Raw genomic sequence first — 19,723 nt, forward strand, 5'->3', positions numbered from 1 at the left:
TGCCATGCACTAATTACCTCTTCTTGCTTTCACAGGCACATCTGGGAAACAACCGACAGAGTCCATCACCCAGGGCCTCCAATCAAGCCCCGAAGGAACAATTGAAGAGGAATCTGGAGGCACCCTCCCTGAAGTCCCATTAGAGCGCTCACCCACACCCTCCACCAGCGCAGAGACACACACCTCAGTGGGACCTAGTTTTGAATAGCCTCGGGATCACAATCTGGTGAGCACATTGCACTCTGAACCACTGCAGGTGGTGGCAGGGACTTCCCGGGTCCCTGGCACTCGGAAGACTGCTGGAGGCCAGAAATTTGCTGAGTCCGAGTCAGATGATGAGCATCTGGACTCAGCCATGATTCAGTTGCTGGAGCTGCTAAGGCAAGCAGGGGAACATCAGGAAGGGGTGTCCACTATACTCCTCAGATTGCAAGGCTTCAGTCTGAAGTGATAGCACCGGCATGCCAACATACCAAGGTCAACACTGGTAGGATGGCGGCTACCATGGAGACCATGGGCAGAACGTTGCTCCTGCACTACTGCGCGGACTGAACTCCATAGCTGACGCTATAGTTGACCTCCAACACAAGACGGATGCGGGCAGCTCAATCTCACTCCAGCTTCCCTTTCTCCTCAAGGAGTCAGCCAGGGGCTCTTGGGCACCCATACGGAGGAGGATCAGCAGGTGCACGCTCCGGGCCGTCTACCCAGGTGACTCTGGGAGCGTCTGGCCCATCTCACTCCCCTCTTCCTGTGACCCCAGCAGCTCCAGCTCCACAGGCTGATGCCACTGCCACAGAGCAGGACCCCAAAAGCAGGCCAGGGCCCCTCACGTCTCGGCCCTGGAGAGGACACCTGCCAAAGTCATCATAGACAGGGCGTAGCAGTCAGCAGGCTGCCTCCACCTCCACTGTGGATGCATGCTGAGCACCAAGACGTAGCGGCAGGGTTAGGAAGGTTAAGAAAATGAATGTGTTTTTCAGTCAGTTCTGGGGTTTTACTTGGAGCTGGTGTACTTGGTCACTGCCTTTGTTCCTTCCGACACGGTGTGCTTGGCCAGTTCCTCGTGCAGCAGCAGGTGCACGGCGGTCTGGATCTCCCGGGAGCTGATGGTGCTGCGCTTGTTGTAATGAGCCAGGCGGGAAGCCTCACCCGCGATGCGCTCGAAAATATCGCTCACGAACGAGTTCATGATGCTCATGGCCTTGGAGGAGATGCCGGTGTCAGGGTGAACCTGCTTCATCACTTTGTAGATGTAGAGCACAGCCTGGGCATGGGTGTTAATCACTTTTACATAATGTTCATTAATGTCAATAAACTCCCAAGAATGCCTCCCTGCCTTTGGCTCCTTGTTCTGATGAGCAGTGTTTGTGTCACTCAGATGTGAAACCTTTCTGCACAAGATAAAGTCAGGTGTCTCAGTCCAGGGCCTCTTCCCTGTGCTTTGTGCAGCCTTCAGACCACAGTGATGGTCCAGTCTCACACTCACTAGACACATTACTGATTCCTGCGCCTCGATGGTGCTTGTCATTGCCGCCAGAATGTCGTGGGAAGGCGTCACAGAGTTCCATCATTCTCTCTGTGTGCTCTCAGCACCTTTAAGGTGGGGGTGGCCTCCATCTCTTCAGCATCTGTGACCCAGTGATGCTGTGCTCCTGAAGGGCTCAGGTGCTGAAGGTGGACAAAGGATCAGATGCTTTCAAAGTTTTATGGCTGCATCTCTATGATATGACCCTGATCACAGAGTGCAGGTGAGCTGCTCTCGAACGGACAGGAGTCAGACATTCTCAGAGGCTATGTGAAGATCTATGGAGTGTCCTCACTGCATGTCATCATCATCCTCCTGGAATCGAGTGACTATTAGGGCCTCCACTACGTCTCCATGACAGGAGCATTCTCACAGAGGATATGTGCGCTGCCAAAAGCCAGACTGGAGTTAAACGTTCACAGATGCAATGTGAGGATCCATGGTGTCTCCTCTTTGCATGTCGTCATCATCCTGCACAAATCTCACAGCTATGAGGGCCTCCCAAGTGTGTCCGCCCTCATCTGGCCAGTGCAAGCGCCTCATCGCCGTCATCGTCGCCTTCGAGGACCTCCTCACTCTCATCCCCATTGATGTCCTCCTCATTGGAGGAGACGTCCAGCTCCTCCATCTCCTCCTCTGCCAGCTCCTCTCCCCGCTGCAGCGCCAGGTTGTAAAAGGCGCAGCAGGCGACGACGATGTGTGACACCCTCTGTTGACTATATTGTAGGGCTCCACCAGACTGGTCCAGGCACCGGAACCTCATTTTCAGCATCCCGGTGGTTTGCTCCACCAAGTTGCGAGTTGCAGCATGAGCCTCGTTATACCTTCGCTCTGCTGCAGTCTGAGGTCGCCGCACGGGTGTCATCAGCCACGTCCTCTGTGGGTAGCCCTTGTCCCCGAGGAGCCATTCCTGCAACTTCTGTGGACCCTGGAAGACGTCAGGGATCTGTGACCAATTGAGAATGTAGGAGTCGTGGACACTCCCTCGGAAACGTGTGCAGACCTGCAGGATGTGTTTGTGGTGGTCGCACACCAGCTACACATTCAGCGAATGGAAGCCCTTGCGGTTGATGTAGTTGACCACTTGTTGCAATGGAGATCTGAGCCCCACATGACTGCAGTCGATGGCACCCTGCACCCAAGATCTGGACAAATGTGATCGCTCTTGCATCCTGGCTGTCCTGGTCCCTGGTGAAATGCACAAAGTAGTGTGCCTTTGTGAAGATAGCATCCGTGATCTCATGGGTGCATTTGTGGGCGGAGGCTTGTGAGATCCCTCAGAAGTCACCTGTGAAGCCCTGAAAGGAGCCACTGACGTAAAGATTTAACATCACTGTCACTTTCATGGCCACTGGCAATGGATGCCCTCCATGTCCCTGTGGCGCCAAACCCTGCAGCAGATGGCAGATGTGACTGACCAGTTCTCTAAACATGCACAGACTTTGGAAACACTGGTTCTTAGCCATCTGCAGGAATGAAAGGCGATGTCTATAGACCCTGGGTCTAGCTCGGTACCGACCAGCAACACCTCGCTGTGGCTCTTCAGCAGTGCGTGTGGAATCCCCAGCCGCCCCTTCCTCCAGAGGGAGCTGCTCCTCTCTCTGTGCAGCCAGGCACCTCTGTCGGTCTCTCCTCCATCATCTTCGCTCTCTGTAAGCCACAAGGCATACAGCTAGTTCACCAGGCTCCATGATCCTGGTGTACTCCTCCTGCAGGATGAAAGAGAGACATGTGTGGGGTAGCTTGGATTTCCTAAGAACCTCTCTTGGTTAAGCCTGAAGGCCCCTTGATGCATCCCGGAGAGGCCTGGCCACCACTTGGACGGCCAGAGATTAGTGCGCTGCATGGCTGCCTGAAACCTCGCCCACCTCTGCCCCACTCCACCTGACTGATTGGCAGCAGCTTCGGCCACTGGACTGCGTGCTGTGCTCTCAGCTCAGGCACAGGCATTCTCCTAACCCACACTGCAAGGCTGCACTGTTAGCTTGAACCATGGGGGGGACTGATCCAAGCTGGGATGATGACATTGTAAGGGGCTGTGAGCGCTTCCACTAGTGACTGCTCCACGGCCAGCTTCAGCAAAGAGATTGTACAATGTGCCCAATTGCCCCCTAATTGTTCTGCAGTCCAACAAAATGCTCATTAATTTGCAGTCTGTGTCCAAAGGGTGAAAAGCTCTGGAGCAGTTGGTGGCACTTTCATGCCTCTGAGTTGCTTGAGTGGGCAAATAAGCTAGAGGCCCAACTCCACACATGTCAATGTGGCTGTGTCTGAACTGTCTCAGCTGCAGAGGAATGGTCACTTAATGCAAGGTTTCCTTAATGAGCGGTTGCTTTCCTTCATTCCACTGCACACATGCTTGTGCACTACCTTCAACTGCAGAGCAGCCCTTGCCTTCCCCCAACTCACCTCAACCTTGAATTCCAACAGGCGTCCCTCACGAGTGCTGCGCAACGTTACTGTGCACTCACCTCCGAGTTCCCCTCAAAGGGCAAGCCGCCAAGTGCACACCTTATATATGCTGTAGTGAAACACCTCGAAGTGTTTTCCCGCCGACATGGGCAGACGATCCAGTGGGAGGGGGAGGACTCCAGAGGGCTGCCCTTATAATGATATGCAGATGTATTACAATGAGATGCCCGATGTCTGATGGTGGGAAACGCGGTCCGCCATCGATGTGCTGAGCGGACGATCGCAAACTGGTTTCACGACATTGTGAAACCGACCTTTGGCTTTCTTGCCATGTTGACTGCTCATGTCACTGCATGTTCTGCCACCAAGTGCACCAAGCACGGCCGACGCCAGCAGGCACAGAAAATTCCACCCATGGTTTCACTCCCAGCGCTCCCGCCTGATTTTACATTTTGCCCAGCCTTTTAGACAGGCTCAGTTCCCAACACAGAGCCTTATAAAATGGGACTGATGTGTTGATGTGGCGACCGTGAGAAGACTTAATTCTAACTTTTCAATTGTCCTATCATATTTTTATAATCTTGATTGACCTGTTCTGGGATTATCAACTATATGTGATTCACTAAATGAAGAATAATTAAAATTGTAAATGAAATGTAAATGTATTTAATTTTGGAAGGTGGTCTTAAAACTATATAATCTACTTTTGAAAGACTAAAGGTTAAAAGCAAATGTGGTTGAATACTACATATTAATTGTGTGTTCATAAAGATGCCGCATTTAATTACATTGCTCAAAATATCTGTTACTGCAAGTTGCAATCTTTATACTTCCGATGTACCCTCCGCAGCACTGATGTCCAATTTGAATAGCTGATATTAGGTTACATGACTAAGTAATCAATCAGTTCACTACAAAAAGAAATAATTGGTGCCTCAGGTCAGGAAACTGCCTAGCATCTACCGCAAGGGGAAAAAAAATGTAGAATCAAAATAAACAGCAATATGTTTAGCATTCTAACACAAGAGGGCTCGTGGATAAAATTATAATTTAGACTTAACTGTGTTGTTTCCCAGACACTGGAACTGACGAGATATACCACATTTTTTCTGATCTGATACTATCCTAAACATTTCCACATCAGCAGTAGCATGAGGTAGATGCAGAGCAACATTCCCAATGTTCGGCACTATTGCTCCAGGCTTTCAAAGATACCTCAACATTGCCATGCCGTGAGAATATCATCCTGTACATCATTTCTATTTCTTCCAACTTCTTAACATCTTTTTTAACCTCTAATAATTTAGTTCCAAGTTCAGCCAAATTAGGACAACTTTGTGCTATGCACCTAATTCCATTAGAAACTGCAATGATGCTGGCCTAATTATTTTCATTTAAAAGCCAACTAAAGGAGACAGCCCATCACCCTATCAACCTAAACTGCTGGCCATTCAGTACCGTCAGAGATACTGGTACATAAAACCTTACATATCGATTGTGCATCATTATTTTGCAGTTACAATTGACTGATGACTCTGAAATTAAGAAGTAATAAGTTATACTTTCACCTTTCCCTGTGAGTCCTTAGTAACCTTTCCTCGAGTATTCTTCAATAGCTTAAATTCAGTCCGTGACTCTGCACATAACAGAAAAAGCTTTTCCCATTACTTCCACATCTTCTTTTTCATTATCCTTATTGTTAACCTAATAGGGGGAGCTTGAATGATGTAGTGGGCTGTGGGGTATGTGGTTATTCATGGCCACTCCTGCCCACCGCCATTTTAACTATATCTACAGAAGCAAGGCAAGGAAAGTGTTACCAGCAGAGTCTTGTTACAACTTGGGGTCATGAGACATTGCTTAAAACACTGGCATGGACCCAACATTCAAGGCATTTTTGGTGTCTGTGAATGCATGATTCAATAGGATGGAGGGTAATAGAAGATTAAGGGCCAGATTTTTGCTACCAAGGTGGTAGCTCAAATCGGGAAATTTCCCAACTCGCCGGATGTGCTTCGGTAAAAAGTGCCGCGATACACGCAGTTTTCGCTTGGGCGATGGGGAACAGCGGAGGCAGGGTCGAGGCAGGCCCCCTGATCCCCAAAGCAGAGGGTAGGCAGCCACACTGGTGGGTGATCACTGATGTGGGCTGCAGCCTGTTTTTGTTAAAGTTTAAAGAGCAGGGCATTTAAACAACTACATTTGAATATACCTTATCCTCCCTTATCACCAAGTTCAAATGACCCTGCTGAGTTTGGGTTTTCCTCTTATGTGATTCATACCCCACCCCCTTCCCCCTGCTGGCAAAAATGGTAGTGAACAGCCCGCAATTTAAGTTGATAGCTTGATGGAAAAGAGGTGAGGCTAACGCATCCAGGTCCCTTCAGCCATTCTTAAAGACCCAAAAATCGGGCCCTAAGTGTGGTGGGAACCTTGAGCTTGGGTCAGGCCTCCTATTTCACCATCTCTCATTCAAAGTCCCATCTTTGGATTCGGAAGCCTAGCTGCTTAAAATAGGAGAGAGGATGCAGCTTAGGTGATCCTCCTCCCATTCTTATCCGCTTTGTGGTCTCTTCTATGAAAACAGTGATACGCATTGAGTGCATATTTGGTAGTGTATCATTCAGGCTACAATGTAGAAGGTGGCATTGGGAAAGGGAGCTGCCAGGAAGTGCATTTTAAAAATTTATTCAGACCAGCATTTATTACCCTTCCCACTTTCCCTCTAAGAAGTTGCTGGTGAGCTGCCTTCTTGAACCACCCACAGTGCTGTAGGCTTTGTAGTGGTTTGATACAGCCGAGTGGCTTGCTAGGCCATTTAAGAGTTCAACGACATTGTTGTGGGTCTGGAGTCACATGTAGGCCAGACCAGACCACGTAAGGACAGCAGATTTCCTTCCCAAAAGGGACATTAGTAAACCAGATGGATTTTTCGAACAGCCAATGATAGTTTCATGGTTGCCAATTCCAAAGACTAGCTTTTAATTTCAGAATTAATTGAATTTAAATTCCACCAGCTGCTATGGTGGGATTTGAACCCATGTCCCCTGAGTAGTAGCGTGGGCCTTCATGGATTATTAGCCCAATGACATTACCACTACACCACCAACTCCCCATCTTAATAGGCAACCATGAGCATCTAGCTTAATAGTGAAACAAACTGTGAGTTAAGGGAACAATATGCAGCAATCATTACTGCACCTAATAAGTAAATCACAATGTGGCATCTACCTTTTTGTCCGAACTTTTCCTTGTATTGAATCCATATTCTCTGCACAGTGCTCTTGGTATTGACACCATCATTCACCTCCTTTCGTTCATCCTTTGATCCACCTTTTGGCTGATCCCATGACTATCAGCAGGAAGCAGGACTGCGCTTGCTGCAGCAAGATTGGGCATTGAGAGAATGCGTCTATGAGATGGGCACCTCAAGCCAGTAAGAGTACTTGTGTGCCAACCCCAGTGAACCAACTGGAAGCTTAGAGTGAAACCATGCTGCCCCAACAGAGGTGATAGTGTCCAATGAAGAAAGGAACTAAAGCATTTATATAGTGCCTTTCATGACCTCAGAATATCCAAAAGCATTTTACAGCCAATTAAGTACATTTGAAGTGTAGTCACTATTGTAAATGTAAGAAATGCAAAAGGAGAGTGGGGAGTGAAAAGAATTCATTACCTGTTGCAGTAACCGTACTGGAGTGTTCCCTGGTCTCTCAGTTCCACAAATTTCCTCTGTCTTTACCAAATGACTGTAGAAGGAGCGGTGACCAGAAGGGCACCCTCCCATATATATATTCTGCTCATGTTTTCAATTTCAGCCTATGGACGCAGCCCAGAAACCCACCAGGGCCATAACAGCTCATACTTCCAGAGGGCCCATTTCAGTGCATATTGGGCCTGACCATTGGAGGTCAAGGGCCTCCAGTGATGAGCAGGCTACTCCTACAGAGGTGTATCCCCCACGTGGCAAAGCACAGCCCTCCCCTCAAGAAATCTACCCGAAGCACGCATGGGACATATGCCAATCAAAACAAGTGAAGTTTGGCCTCAGCCTGAGGCTGGAGAAATACTAAGCAGCGTGGAGCCTATCCTTGGAAGCTCATGCAGCAAATTCCCAGCACAGCAGACCACCCATGGACCATGAAGAACAAAGACAAAAACCAACAGAACATCCACTAAGCAGAGCTTTCCATCCCATTCGCTGAAATTAAGTACAAAGAAGTTGCTAAACACCCTGAGCTCATGGTGAAGCACAGTCACATCAAGCTGCCTTGCAATGCATTCTGCCTTATGCAATCAAAATTTGCAGTGGCTAATTTTACAATGTGATTGCGCACATTTGAGAATTTATTTTTAAAAGTGAATATAAGCATAACCCTCCCTTTCTAAAACGAAACAGCTAACAAAATGAATGCCAATGGGTTCAGTCACTTGGGATTGTTTACAATAGTCAGAATAAATTCAGATTTGGAGGCAAACTCAACATAAACCATCATTCTCCCAGCAAAGCCTCCCACCCATTGAAGGGTAATGCCCACAGCTGCTAAGACCACTAGTAGGATGAGCCTTACGCTACCCCCACGCCTAACCGAGAGCAAAGAAGATCCCATGGCCTGCATTGAATGCCAATGGTAATTGAAGTTGGCTGTCTTTAATTTATGCACACAAATTAATCAATGTTGAGTTGAAGAAAAGGCAATGAGTAACCGAATATTAATTTCCACTTCCGTTTTAACAGCTGACACAAGAATAAATCAATTACACTTTCCATAAATGTTTTCACCTTTTATTTTCAATTTAACAAGTGTATCCCACAGGTAATATAGGAAGAGACTGTAATGAAAGGAACTCCGCTTTGGCACATTATACTGTTTCAAATAAATAAACAGATTGTTTGTTTGTAATAATACTAAATAAATAACATAATTTACTCTCCAATAAATAGACTGTTTCACTGACACCGATGCATTGCATCAAATTGTTTCAGTCGGTCATGGTTGTCCAACACCAGAGGCAGGAAAGAAGATGAATTTGTACAGTTATGTCTTTCAGAGGTAAATGTTTAAGTGCTTTTGGTTTAAAAATGAGAATATAAAGCAAGAGAACACAGCACTCCTCACACGATGCTCCATTACCAGTACAAGGCTGCCAAGCAACATTTATTGTCCCCGCCTCCTTTTTAATGGCCTATGTCAACTGTGTATTAGTTTTCCACCTTTTTCTGCTCATGAAAATCTCCTGTCAAGTTAAAGCATTCATGTCATTTAAGGATAGACTATTAATTTGTGTCCAGATCCACAACTCTAGCTAGTGACAACCTCACTTCAAATCTAACCTCAAAAGTCCATCAGAATTCACCAGTGCCGCTTTTCTCTCCCTCTCTGCACTTTGTGAGCAAAAGGCTGGATCAACTCAGGAACTGCACCTCCATGGGTTAGTGTTGTGTGGTTCCCTCATCTTGTGGCTGACCTGACCTAGCTCCCTAACAAAAAGTCTCTAACAGTTAGATGGCATTCTTGCCTTTCCAAATAGCTGTAAGTTAATGGCATCATTTATGAAGGGACAATATTCAACCATGCCAACATAGTATCCAGATATAGGCATTTCTAACTACTGCACCATTATTAAAATGGAATTGCAACTGATCAAAGGTAGGACAGAGGCTAAAAAGCTTTGGGAGCGGTACCACTGCAATACAGTAGCAGAATTCAAGGCATGGTTGTGTGGGAGTTGGACACCAATATTTAATTAGATTTTGCATTAAACTGGTTTGCTAGGAGGCAATGACTTGTCATCTGACAAGAGTTGGAAATGGGATGTTTCAGCTGAAGTGCATGTGTTGTAAGTAGTCCCAAAGAAGGAGATTAATGTCCGGTGAACCTCACCAAAATAACCATGTCAGCAGGTTAGGCCTACAACTGGACACCCTGACTATTTACACTGAAACATTCATTTAACACAAATTATACAATTCCATCCCTTCCTATATTTATTTGCTCTACTATTTTCAGAGTAACTATTTTGGGAGGGTGGAAGAGATGAAGTTGGGTGGTGGGGGCATGGGGGATGGGTACTTTGGTGACAACACCACATGAGCCAAGGCCTGTTTAGAGATAACAATATCATATCCTAGGACCGAATGAAGAACCCGGCAGTACTTCCAGTTAATCAGGGCAGATACTGAAGATAAATTAAGAATATTAAATAATCAGTGGAGTACTACACTAAATTTGTTAATTTTGTATTATGCTTTAATAAAATGTCATGAACTTTAGAACTCCTGCAATGCCTTTTTTGGCAGTTAAGATGGAATCTGGCTTTATAAAAGGGCTATTGGCACAGGCTGAGTCCCAGTTAAATAATATCTCTGGTAAACCTGGGAAACATTTAGGAGTTAGGACTTATAGGTCAAACTTCTGGAGTTACATACCAATCCTGTGACTTTTGTCCAAGTGGCGAAGTCCACCCATGGGCCTGCTGTAATATAGGGATTACCAGACAAGAACTGACCAAGTTCCATCTAGTTCACCTTCTGCCATCCTGGTAGTGTATGATACAGTGATAATGGTATATCTAAGAGCATCTAGAGCCAGCCTACTCTGAGTCCATGTATGATCATCCTTCCGTGGGCCATTTGCCCATTTCACTTATGACAGTTTGTATAAGGATATAATGTTTAAACCAGAACTGTTGGTAACACAATTGTAGCAGCAGTGTTTGAATAGTCCCAGGACCACATCAATGGTGGCAACTGTGTCAGTTGTACAGGTACTCATAAGCAACATGTGAGGAATATTGGTACCAACATTGGTAGAAGTGGGGACTAGGTGTTGGTACCATAGTTTGTAGCACATACAGTAAATCAAGGGTAACAGTACTACAACAGTACAACAATAGCACAAATAATCTGCATTGATATTAAAGTGTGAAGGAACCTGTGTTACCAGTCTGATGTAATGTGCAGTTTCAATGAAAAATGCAGACTGTTTGGATGTGAATCTCAGAAATGTTTGTAAAGATCTTGGAAACTTTCCTTCCTCACTGTACTTAACTGGCTCCGTACTTTATCCCTGCCAAATGGGGAAACAGCTAGCTGCCAAATGCCCTATTTACCAGCATGAAATGACTGGATTGAAATCATCCTATGTGATATTAATATTGAATATCAATGGTGGCATCAAATCGGTTTGCCTGTTGTTCTAATGCAGCAGCAACCCTCTAATGCCTTCATTAAAACAGAGGACAAAGGAATTCCATAAGAACATGAACTGCAGCAGGTTTATCACCATCTTCTCAAGGGGAATTAGGGATAGGCAATAAGTAGGGGCTGGAAAACTCACATCCCAGTGACAAAAAAAATAATATCCTCATTATTAAAATCACACTGAATGATTTCAAACCATAGAAAACATGGTGATGACTGAGACAACGGAGGTAATGACAGAAATGAGGGGGTGGGAGAGAGAACGGGTAATGGAACCAACATAGAAACTGAGAGGGGGTGAAATAGTGAACGAAAGACAGGGGAAATGAAAGTTACTGTTGTCTATATACTGCTTTTGTCTCATATTGTGAGTATACAAATAATCTGACTCATTATCTAGTCAGGTAACATTGCAGCATTCTGAATTTCAACCACATGCCTGTCGAGAATAATAACTTGGTGGAATTTCACACTCTACAATCACTGAATGTTAATTGACTTTGGTTTGGTCATTTTGAAAGTGATTTAGCTGACTAGCAATGCAACAGTGCCACTGCGACCCAGTACAATCCTTTAATAATTTGTTTGATTTAATCCTCAAAACTTGATGGGATTCAGGTCATTATGATTTACAGGTGCCTCCTTATCAGCATCAGTCAGTCCGCTCACTCTGGCACAGACTAACTAAGAGCATTAAAACTCTTCCCAGCAAGTTCAGGGAAGCAGGAGTCTAAAAGTTCCGCATCATCGGCCAGTTAAAGGAGAATTGTGGTTTCATCTTTTTGTTTTATATATAATATATATAATATATATTATATATATATAAATATATAGGGAGAGGGGATGAAGTTATTCAAAGCATATTCCTTCTGCACAGACCGTGACCCTGGGATTACCATCCTGCATTGTAGAATCAACTGAGCCTGGTGAAAAGTACAAGGGAGTCAACTGCAAAACTGAAACCCACATTCCCACTTGACACAAGTCTGGCCACAGAGCTGTACTTTATAGCACATTTGGAAACATGAAGGCCACATGGTATGGCAAACATAAATTTGCTGAAAAATTCTTTGCTGAGCCTGTTACTTCTTGATGCACCGTAACTCTTAGCCTCATTAGGAGTGGAGATTGATGATCCCTACCCATCTCCTCCCGTTGACATCTCGCCAAGAAACCATACTCTGACCGGGGCTCAGAGCCGAGCAAGGTCTGAAGGCTCCTGTTCATTGTGAGGAAGAGACATAAGTATTCGCATTGTGTGATCAGTCCCTCAAACACAGCCACATTCCTTTGCTGACAGCTGTCGAAGTGTGTAATAACGAAAGTTATCATCCAGGAAAGAGACATCATCATCATAAAGTGTGGGCCGACAGCATGGCCGTGCTCTGACCTTCTCTTTTTTAATTCGCTTCGAATTTCTCAAGGTTTTCAGAGTCAGATCATAGTTTTTCTCTTCAGCATCACAAGATCCGGTGCAGTATCTAAAGCGCACTACCTCCTCTGAGACATGGGCAAACCCCAGATCACTGACAGTCACATTGATCTCCTTCAAGGTACACCCTTTGGTCGCTCTTGATTTTGCTCTTTTACTTCTTAAAGCTGGTCGCGAATGAGTCCGAGCCTTACGCTTTGAATCAGATGATCTTCTGTACCTTTGAATCAAGGCTCTAACCAGCTCCTTGGCTTCTTCATCTGTGTGGGTTTTTAATATGCTCTTATCTGAAAGAAAGAAGTTAGGTTATTACAAAATAATAAGATTAACCTTCATTACTAAACAGCTCATCCTATCGATACTGTGTACCCTACAATAAAGGGATAGAAATTTATGTTAGATGATAGCGCAAAGCAGGCAGTATCACAATAGATGCCAGTTATACCCCACGTGGCTCATGTCATGCTGAGATATAATTTATTAGCATATATAATTGGATTAGCTGTTCCTGTATGTCACTATGGTGTGTAACCCAATGATACTGCAAATATTCCATCACAGGTTCAAAAGACCTTCAGTGCTTACAATGCAACTCTGGCTTTCCAACACTTCCTGTCAGGACCACTGGGGCTTTCAATGCATGACAAGCTTTGAGAATAGCCTCAGAGCTGGGCTTTATTTTAGTGCTTATTACATTCTACTGTATTTTGCTCCTTTCATAAGACTGGATATTAAACATCTGAAACCATGTTATCTTACAGAATTGGTGCTTAAGTATTGTTTCACACATTTTGTGCTATATATACTCATCCGTCAGGATTTACAGTCCTTTCGGAGTTGCAGACACTCTTCCACCTGAGCTCTCTGGATGATTGGGGCTCTGCTGTACTTCTGTATTCATAACAATGAGAGCATAGGGAATGCGAGAAACCCATTCGACCTTTCAATCATGTTCCTTCCACAGACCATGTGCAACGTGCTCTACTATTTACCCAACTCATTTCACTACCTGGAGAAGGGCTCTCTAAACTTATGCACCGCCCTACAGAGGTAACTCAAGCAAAAATCTTCATTTCTGTACTTGTGCATTTAGCTCTTGCCACAACCTAAATAGCCTGCTTTCATCTACAACATTTTAAACAACCCTAATTCATTAGGGCAAGAACTATTAGGAACAGGAAATGAGTACACACAAGCTGATTTGAACTCTTCACAGATAGAAGCACCCATCCAAGCCTTTGAAAGAAAATCTTTAATTCCGTTAGAAATGCTCTGTATATTGTGTCTCTTAAAGAACCAGAAGTATCTGAGAGGAAGAAAGACAGAGAGAAAGCCAACAGCAGTGTGAAATGGCCTTTCAGACCTGTAGCAGTGCACAACTTTCCTCAGTCGGTTTAGGACATTCAAGGCCAGCCCTTACAAATGAGCTGACTGTGGAAATGTAGCCAGGTTCTGGTACATTAGAGTAGTGTTCAGATCAAAAGGACAAGCTATGTTGGAGGGTCAGAAGGGGTGAGAATCATCCTCAAACTGTTTAGGACCTTCTCTGCTATTCCTGGGATGATGATAATTGTTTTAAACAACATTTCCTCCTCTCCCTGTGTAAAAACAGATGCAAAGAGACATCATGAGGTTGAAAGCCTTCTGAAAATTAGAACTAGCACATATATTGAGTATATATTTAGATGTAATAAGTTTGCAGGTTAGCATTTGGCCAATTCTACCCACATACTAAATTTGCTCCTAGGAGTAGATGCATTTACTATAATTAATGCAGAGTACTGGGGGGCAAAGTTTCCTCAATCTCATTCTGTCACTGACTTGTGCTTCTGATGCCATCAGGGTACCTGGGGTCAGTGTAAAATCACATAATTTAAAGAAATTAGATCAATGCCTATGCCTGCATAGGCATACATTTGGCATGCACTAGGTGAGTGGAGGATGTGGGAGAGGAATATGTGTGGTGGTGGGTTGGTGCCATGGGCAAGCTTGGCTTCATAGGTAATATTGCAACTAATTGTCTCATCATTTAAAAGGTACATTTTTTTAAGTTCTGCAAAGCAATTCTAGGGTTTATTAGGTCTGGGAAATGGCTGTGGGCCCTGCATTCATTGCTCCATGGGTCTGGGTGTTGGTACGTTCCCTGAATCCAAATTGCTTAGCTAAAGGGAACTAGAGGAGTGGGAATTCTGGCAAGTGATGCCACTACTGCCACCTCTTCAGCAGATTAGCAGGGTAGATGGAACTTCCACCCAGCACCAGCCCCAGAGAAAAACCCCCAAGCGAGAACTTTGGGACAGGGACCCAGTGTTTCTGGATGGCATCTGATTTCCTTTCCCTGTTGGTCCTCTTCTACCCCTTTGTCAACTGGACTTTGCCCCAGAGGAAACTTGGAGCCATAATGCTCAGATCTAGCCTGTATCATTTAGCAGCAATTAATGAGGATGTGCAAATTTACTCAAGATCGTTTTCAACAACACATCACGTTACTGTTACCCATATAAAAATTGTTATTAACTGGATTGGGATCGGCTGAGATCTCGGACAGAGCTTAGTGGCTCAGCTGTTTCAGCCCACCAAGCAGGATGTGTGCCGCAGGAGGTCTGACAAGAAGGGTCAAGCAGCTCAGAGGCAATAGGAGATTCACCAGGACTCATCACTAGGGGGAGGCAGCATTGCCACTGTACATGATGGAGCCACCTCAACTTTACTGAGGTGTATCATTTAAGGAGTCATTCTACACCAACGAGACCATTGATAAATTGCATCCTCAACTGCAACCAAGTCTAGAGGCAAGGGGATCCAACAGTGCTGTACTTCCGTAAGTCAGTGGCGATGAAAACTGGAAGAGATGTGTAGCAGTTGGCTGTCATCAGTCAGTCAAAGTCAAAATTACAGCCCAATTCATTTGCAGTGTGGTTTACAAGGAAGTGTCTTGCTTAACTTAGGGCTGATTTTAACCCTGCCTATCTGGCAGAAACCAGGTAAGCAGTTAAAATAAGCCATTGGACTTAGCTACACTGATCCACTGTCTTCTTATTCTTAATTCGTTCTTTTGAGCAGGCAAAAGGAACACCCATTAGAAGCCAGTTGGGTCCTTCTTTAAATATGCAGATCATGCTCTGGTGGCATCACTGGGGCCTGACTGCTATTTTAATTGGAGGTCTGCATGGGTAGCTTGTGGTTTCTCTGCCAGGCCAACCTGACAGCGAGTGGAGCTGGGACTAGAAGAGGCCCAGAAAGAGAAGTAACTTTTTTTTTTGTTTATTTCCTTTGTAAGCTGGTAAGAACACGACCATGTACCTGAGTGTCTGGGGCCGCTTCTTCAGCGCCCTGGCACCGACCTCCTTCCAATCAACACACTGCCCTTAAATGCCACTTCCTGCCAGGTTCAAGACTGATGGTGTCTATGCAGATGAGGTCCAGAAGTTAAAATCTTTCAAGCCTCAAGTTACGGAGTTCCTGGCAGTTTGCCTTAGCCGCTACTCATATGACTCCAACCCCAAGTTACAATTGCCCCTGTGCGGTATTCTCCAGATTATACCAGGTCCCCAATAGGTTGCCATGAGATAGTGATTGAACAGTGCTGTTGATCTCATGGCAAACCCCAGTCAGGAAAGCAAACCTTCTTCAACTGTCACTTTGGGTTGCCAACCCTCCAGGACTGGCCTGGAGTCTCCAAGAATTGAAGATCAATCTCCAGCAACCCTGGGGAAAAATCATCGAGACATTAAAGAGGATTGTTTTTTTTGCTCATTTTCTTTGAACATTTCTCTTTACCAGATATAAAAATATTGAAAATGGGGGAAAGAAGCTGTTTTGCTTACAGTCTAGCATCATCCGATTGGGTAATGAATCTTTTTGCTTTCCAATTGGTGTAGGGGGACAGTAAGTCACAAGGATTGATGTGTCAGCTGACTAGTGGAAAGCACATGGGGGCAGGTCATGTGATGCCTCCAGGAATACATTTAATCACAGTTGGCAACCCTACTGCCACTTTTGCTTTCAGATCAAGAGAAGTGGCCCATTCTGTGCTTCATTGAAATCGCCAAAAACCCTTCAGTGCATATATATCTGGGCTGGTGCCTGCTTCAAAGTTGTGATCATAATGCTGCAGTGATGCTTGCTGGTCAGAGGGGCCGACTGGTGCTTTGAATTTTGGATATATCTGTAAAAGAAGAAAATTGCACATGGTGAGTACATGTTCATAGTTAAACATGCTGTTCCTGTCCAGATATTACAGGATACATTTCATAGTAAACCATAGTTGCTGTTTTTCACTCACTGGAACAGAGTTTACAGCGTTAATGTCGGCAATCTTTATTGAACAATTCTTATCAGATGTGAACAAATGCTGAGCAGAGGCAGCCTAATATTTTCACTGTCATTTAAAAGCACCCTGCAGTGTCTATAGCTAAAGGTATGAACTCAACATTGTACATTGTTACCATGCTAACACTGAAACACTGTGCTATAACATCCTGCTACACTCCCATCGTAATGTGGCAGAAGCATTAGAAATTAGGCCTGGACTCAGAAAAAACCCGTACTGGGCACATCAAACATTTTCTGGGGTCAACAATGGACATTCCCAGGAGGCGCATCCTATACTGGCATTCCTGCAGATTTTTGGAGCCCATTTCTAACAATGGGAATTTCTCCACCTTCTGTGCAAAGTGACATTTTTCACCACAGAGTAGGGAAACTTTCCACGTGGCACTTACATTCATAGATGCCAACTCTCAGCTTTTTCGAGGTTTGAGATCAGCTGATGAAAACCCAGTGCTGCTCTCAGCTCCCACCCAATGCTGCTGCGCTAGGGGGATATGGCACACTGCATCCCCTGGTGCAGCACCAGGTGAGAACTGGCAGTTTCTAGTCGCAGCCTCCAGAATCATGGTGTACAGGTAAGGCATTTCTTCAGAGATTTGGGTGCATGGATAGAGGGAAGGGGGGGGAAAAAAATCAGCACAGGTCAATCTGTATCATTCTTATCGACATAATGTCTATGAGGGAAAGGAGGAGCTGATAGAGGAGAGCATGAGAAGATTGATTTGGTGAGAAAGAAGAGGACCAATAAATAAGATGAAAATAGGGAGATATGTTTAATATACAGCTGAACAACTATTTTCTGTAATCAACCAAAGTCAAAATTATCCCCTTGCCTTTAAAGCATGGGGAATTGAATAGGGTGCAGTGTTTGTGAGCTGGATCTTGAGCTGGAGGAATAAGGATATGGATGTTGGAGAGAGACTGCTGAAAATTTTTTAAAGTGCACTTGATACACCAGTGCCATAATTTATTGACTTTGTAATGTTTTTTCCTCCTTAATTTAAAGTTCAGCTATTTTATCTTCCCGCACTCGAGGACTGCTGCATAAATACAAGTATTGACAAATTCACTTCAGTCCTATTGGAACTATTTATTTTTGTGTGTTATATGAGGGGCCATTGTGGGCTGAATTTTTGCAGCTGTCTGGAGTCGGGTTGGGAGGTGGCAGAGCTGGTATAATGGTGCTGGAAGGCCTTGGGCAGGCAACCCAAATTCTTCTCACTACCATAGCACATTACCAGTTCTGGGAGCCACTGTGCCAATTATGCCCAATTAAGGAACTTCCCTCCCCACCACCCCACTGATATTTTACTGATGTCGGGACAGGCCTCTGCCATATGGGCAGCCTGCCAGGTAAACTTCAGGCGAGGGGGATCCTCCTCTTTGGCTGCTCCAGGGCCCACACTGGGCCCCTCTGCCCTTTGAAAGGCCCTATACCCCCTCCCAGCCCTATCTCACCCCGGGACGTGGCCTGGGCGTGTGGATAAAAAACCTTACCTCATCTTTGAGGGTGCCTTGCCATGGAGGCACCCTCTCCTTCATCTTGCAGTCTTAGCAGTGGCCACCTTTCACAAGGTGGCGTTGCCAAGGCTACCAACCCTCTGATTGAGCCAGCAGCTCTGGGAGGCGGGCCATGATCCTCAATAGGGCAGTGGTTCTGGTGGCGGCTTTTTAAGTGGCTACTGGTGGTAAAATGTCACCCCAGGGTCCTGCTGGCCACCGGCCTGGGATCAGCTCCAGCTTTTGGCCTTGGGCTTCTTCCCTAGTGGAAAAGTTCAGCCCTGGGTGTCAGTTATAGCAGGAAAACAAACTAAATTGTGGAAAACACTCCATAACCATCCAGAAATCCAATATAATAAAAAGGAATTTAACTTGTTCAGTTGCCTTTAACTTGTCCAGTCATAGGCCTTTATTCAGGGCTGGCTTTCAATTATATGTCTTTTGACCTGTCAACATTTTGGCAGGATCTGCAGTAGTTTTTCCAAGTGTTGTAGATTGTCAGGTATGACTATGTTTGGGGATTGAGGGAACTTTTGCACAGCTTTCCCTTAAGAGGTGAAATAAACAAGCTAGAATTCATAATGAAAGATAGGTTGCACCTGGTGTCTCACCTCTTCGTGTTCCTGGCATTTTACTTTCTTAAACAGAGATCAGAGTCAAAACATAAACAGTCAGAAGATTTCAAGCATCTGACTGAATGTTAAGAATATTTAATCTGTATTTTATATCGTGGCATTGGTATGTGATTCTAACAAATGCTTTTGGGAAAGAATAAACCACTCTATTGGAGGCACTTAGCGCTCAGTATAACACTGTTTACTCTACAATAAAGCATTGATGTACAGCTCACCTCATAAAGGAGAGGGCACGAGTGAGCACCAATCGGGCAAACTGACACACAGAACTCAGATGCAGATTCAAATGCTTTTCATTACATGATGTGAGCTGGCCATAAATGTCACATTGTGCAATGCACACAGTTTGTTAAATTGTTGAAGGTTGTTAAGATAGTGGTTGATATCTTCAGCTACTTTCTGCCCTAGCACTCTGACAATGCAAGCAGATAGGGCACTGAGCAGGAAGTAACAGCCACAGCGTACAGGGGCTGGAGCACACAACATTGCTTCTATTGCGGCTTAGGCGATCGACCATGAAGGCAAGCATTTGGTTTTCCTTGTGCCTGGAATTGGGGAATGGACTTTGCTGTGTGTGACTGCATAGCTATGTGATAAATCCAAGTATTCTATTAAAAACAAAATTATTTGCAAGGTAGCACTATATTTTTCTCATCATTTATTGTAAAAGGTGAAGAGGG

The 19,723-nt window shown here is 45.0% G+C and overlaps 1 protein-coding gene across 5 annotated transcripts in view; it reads right to left on the bottom strand.

The window, feature by feature from the left end:
* Positions 1–8,712: 8,712 nt before the first annotated feature.
* The window catches only part of LOC144688838 (neurturin-like), a 121,469-nt gene continuing 110,458 nt past the window's right edge, over positions 8,713–19,723 (bottom strand). For all 5 annotated transcript variants that reach the window (XM_078555825.1, XM_078555821.1, XM_078555824.1 and 2 more), the window contains exon 3: positions 8,713–12,863. In XM_078555825.1, the coding sequence (XP_078411951.1) occupies positions 12,415–12,863 (449 nt within the window). In that variant the 3' untranslated portion in view covers positions 8,713–12,414. The remainder of the gene's footprint in view (positions 12,864–19,723) is intronic.

This window comes from Cetorhinus maximus, chromosome 13 (genome assembly GCF_964194155.1).
Source record: "Cetorhinus maximus chromosome 13, sCetMax3.hap1.1, whole genome shotgun sequence".
NCBI classification, from domain to species: Eukaryota; Metazoa; Chordata; class Chondrichthyes; order Lamniformes; family Cetorhinidae; genus Cetorhinus; species Cetorhinus maximus.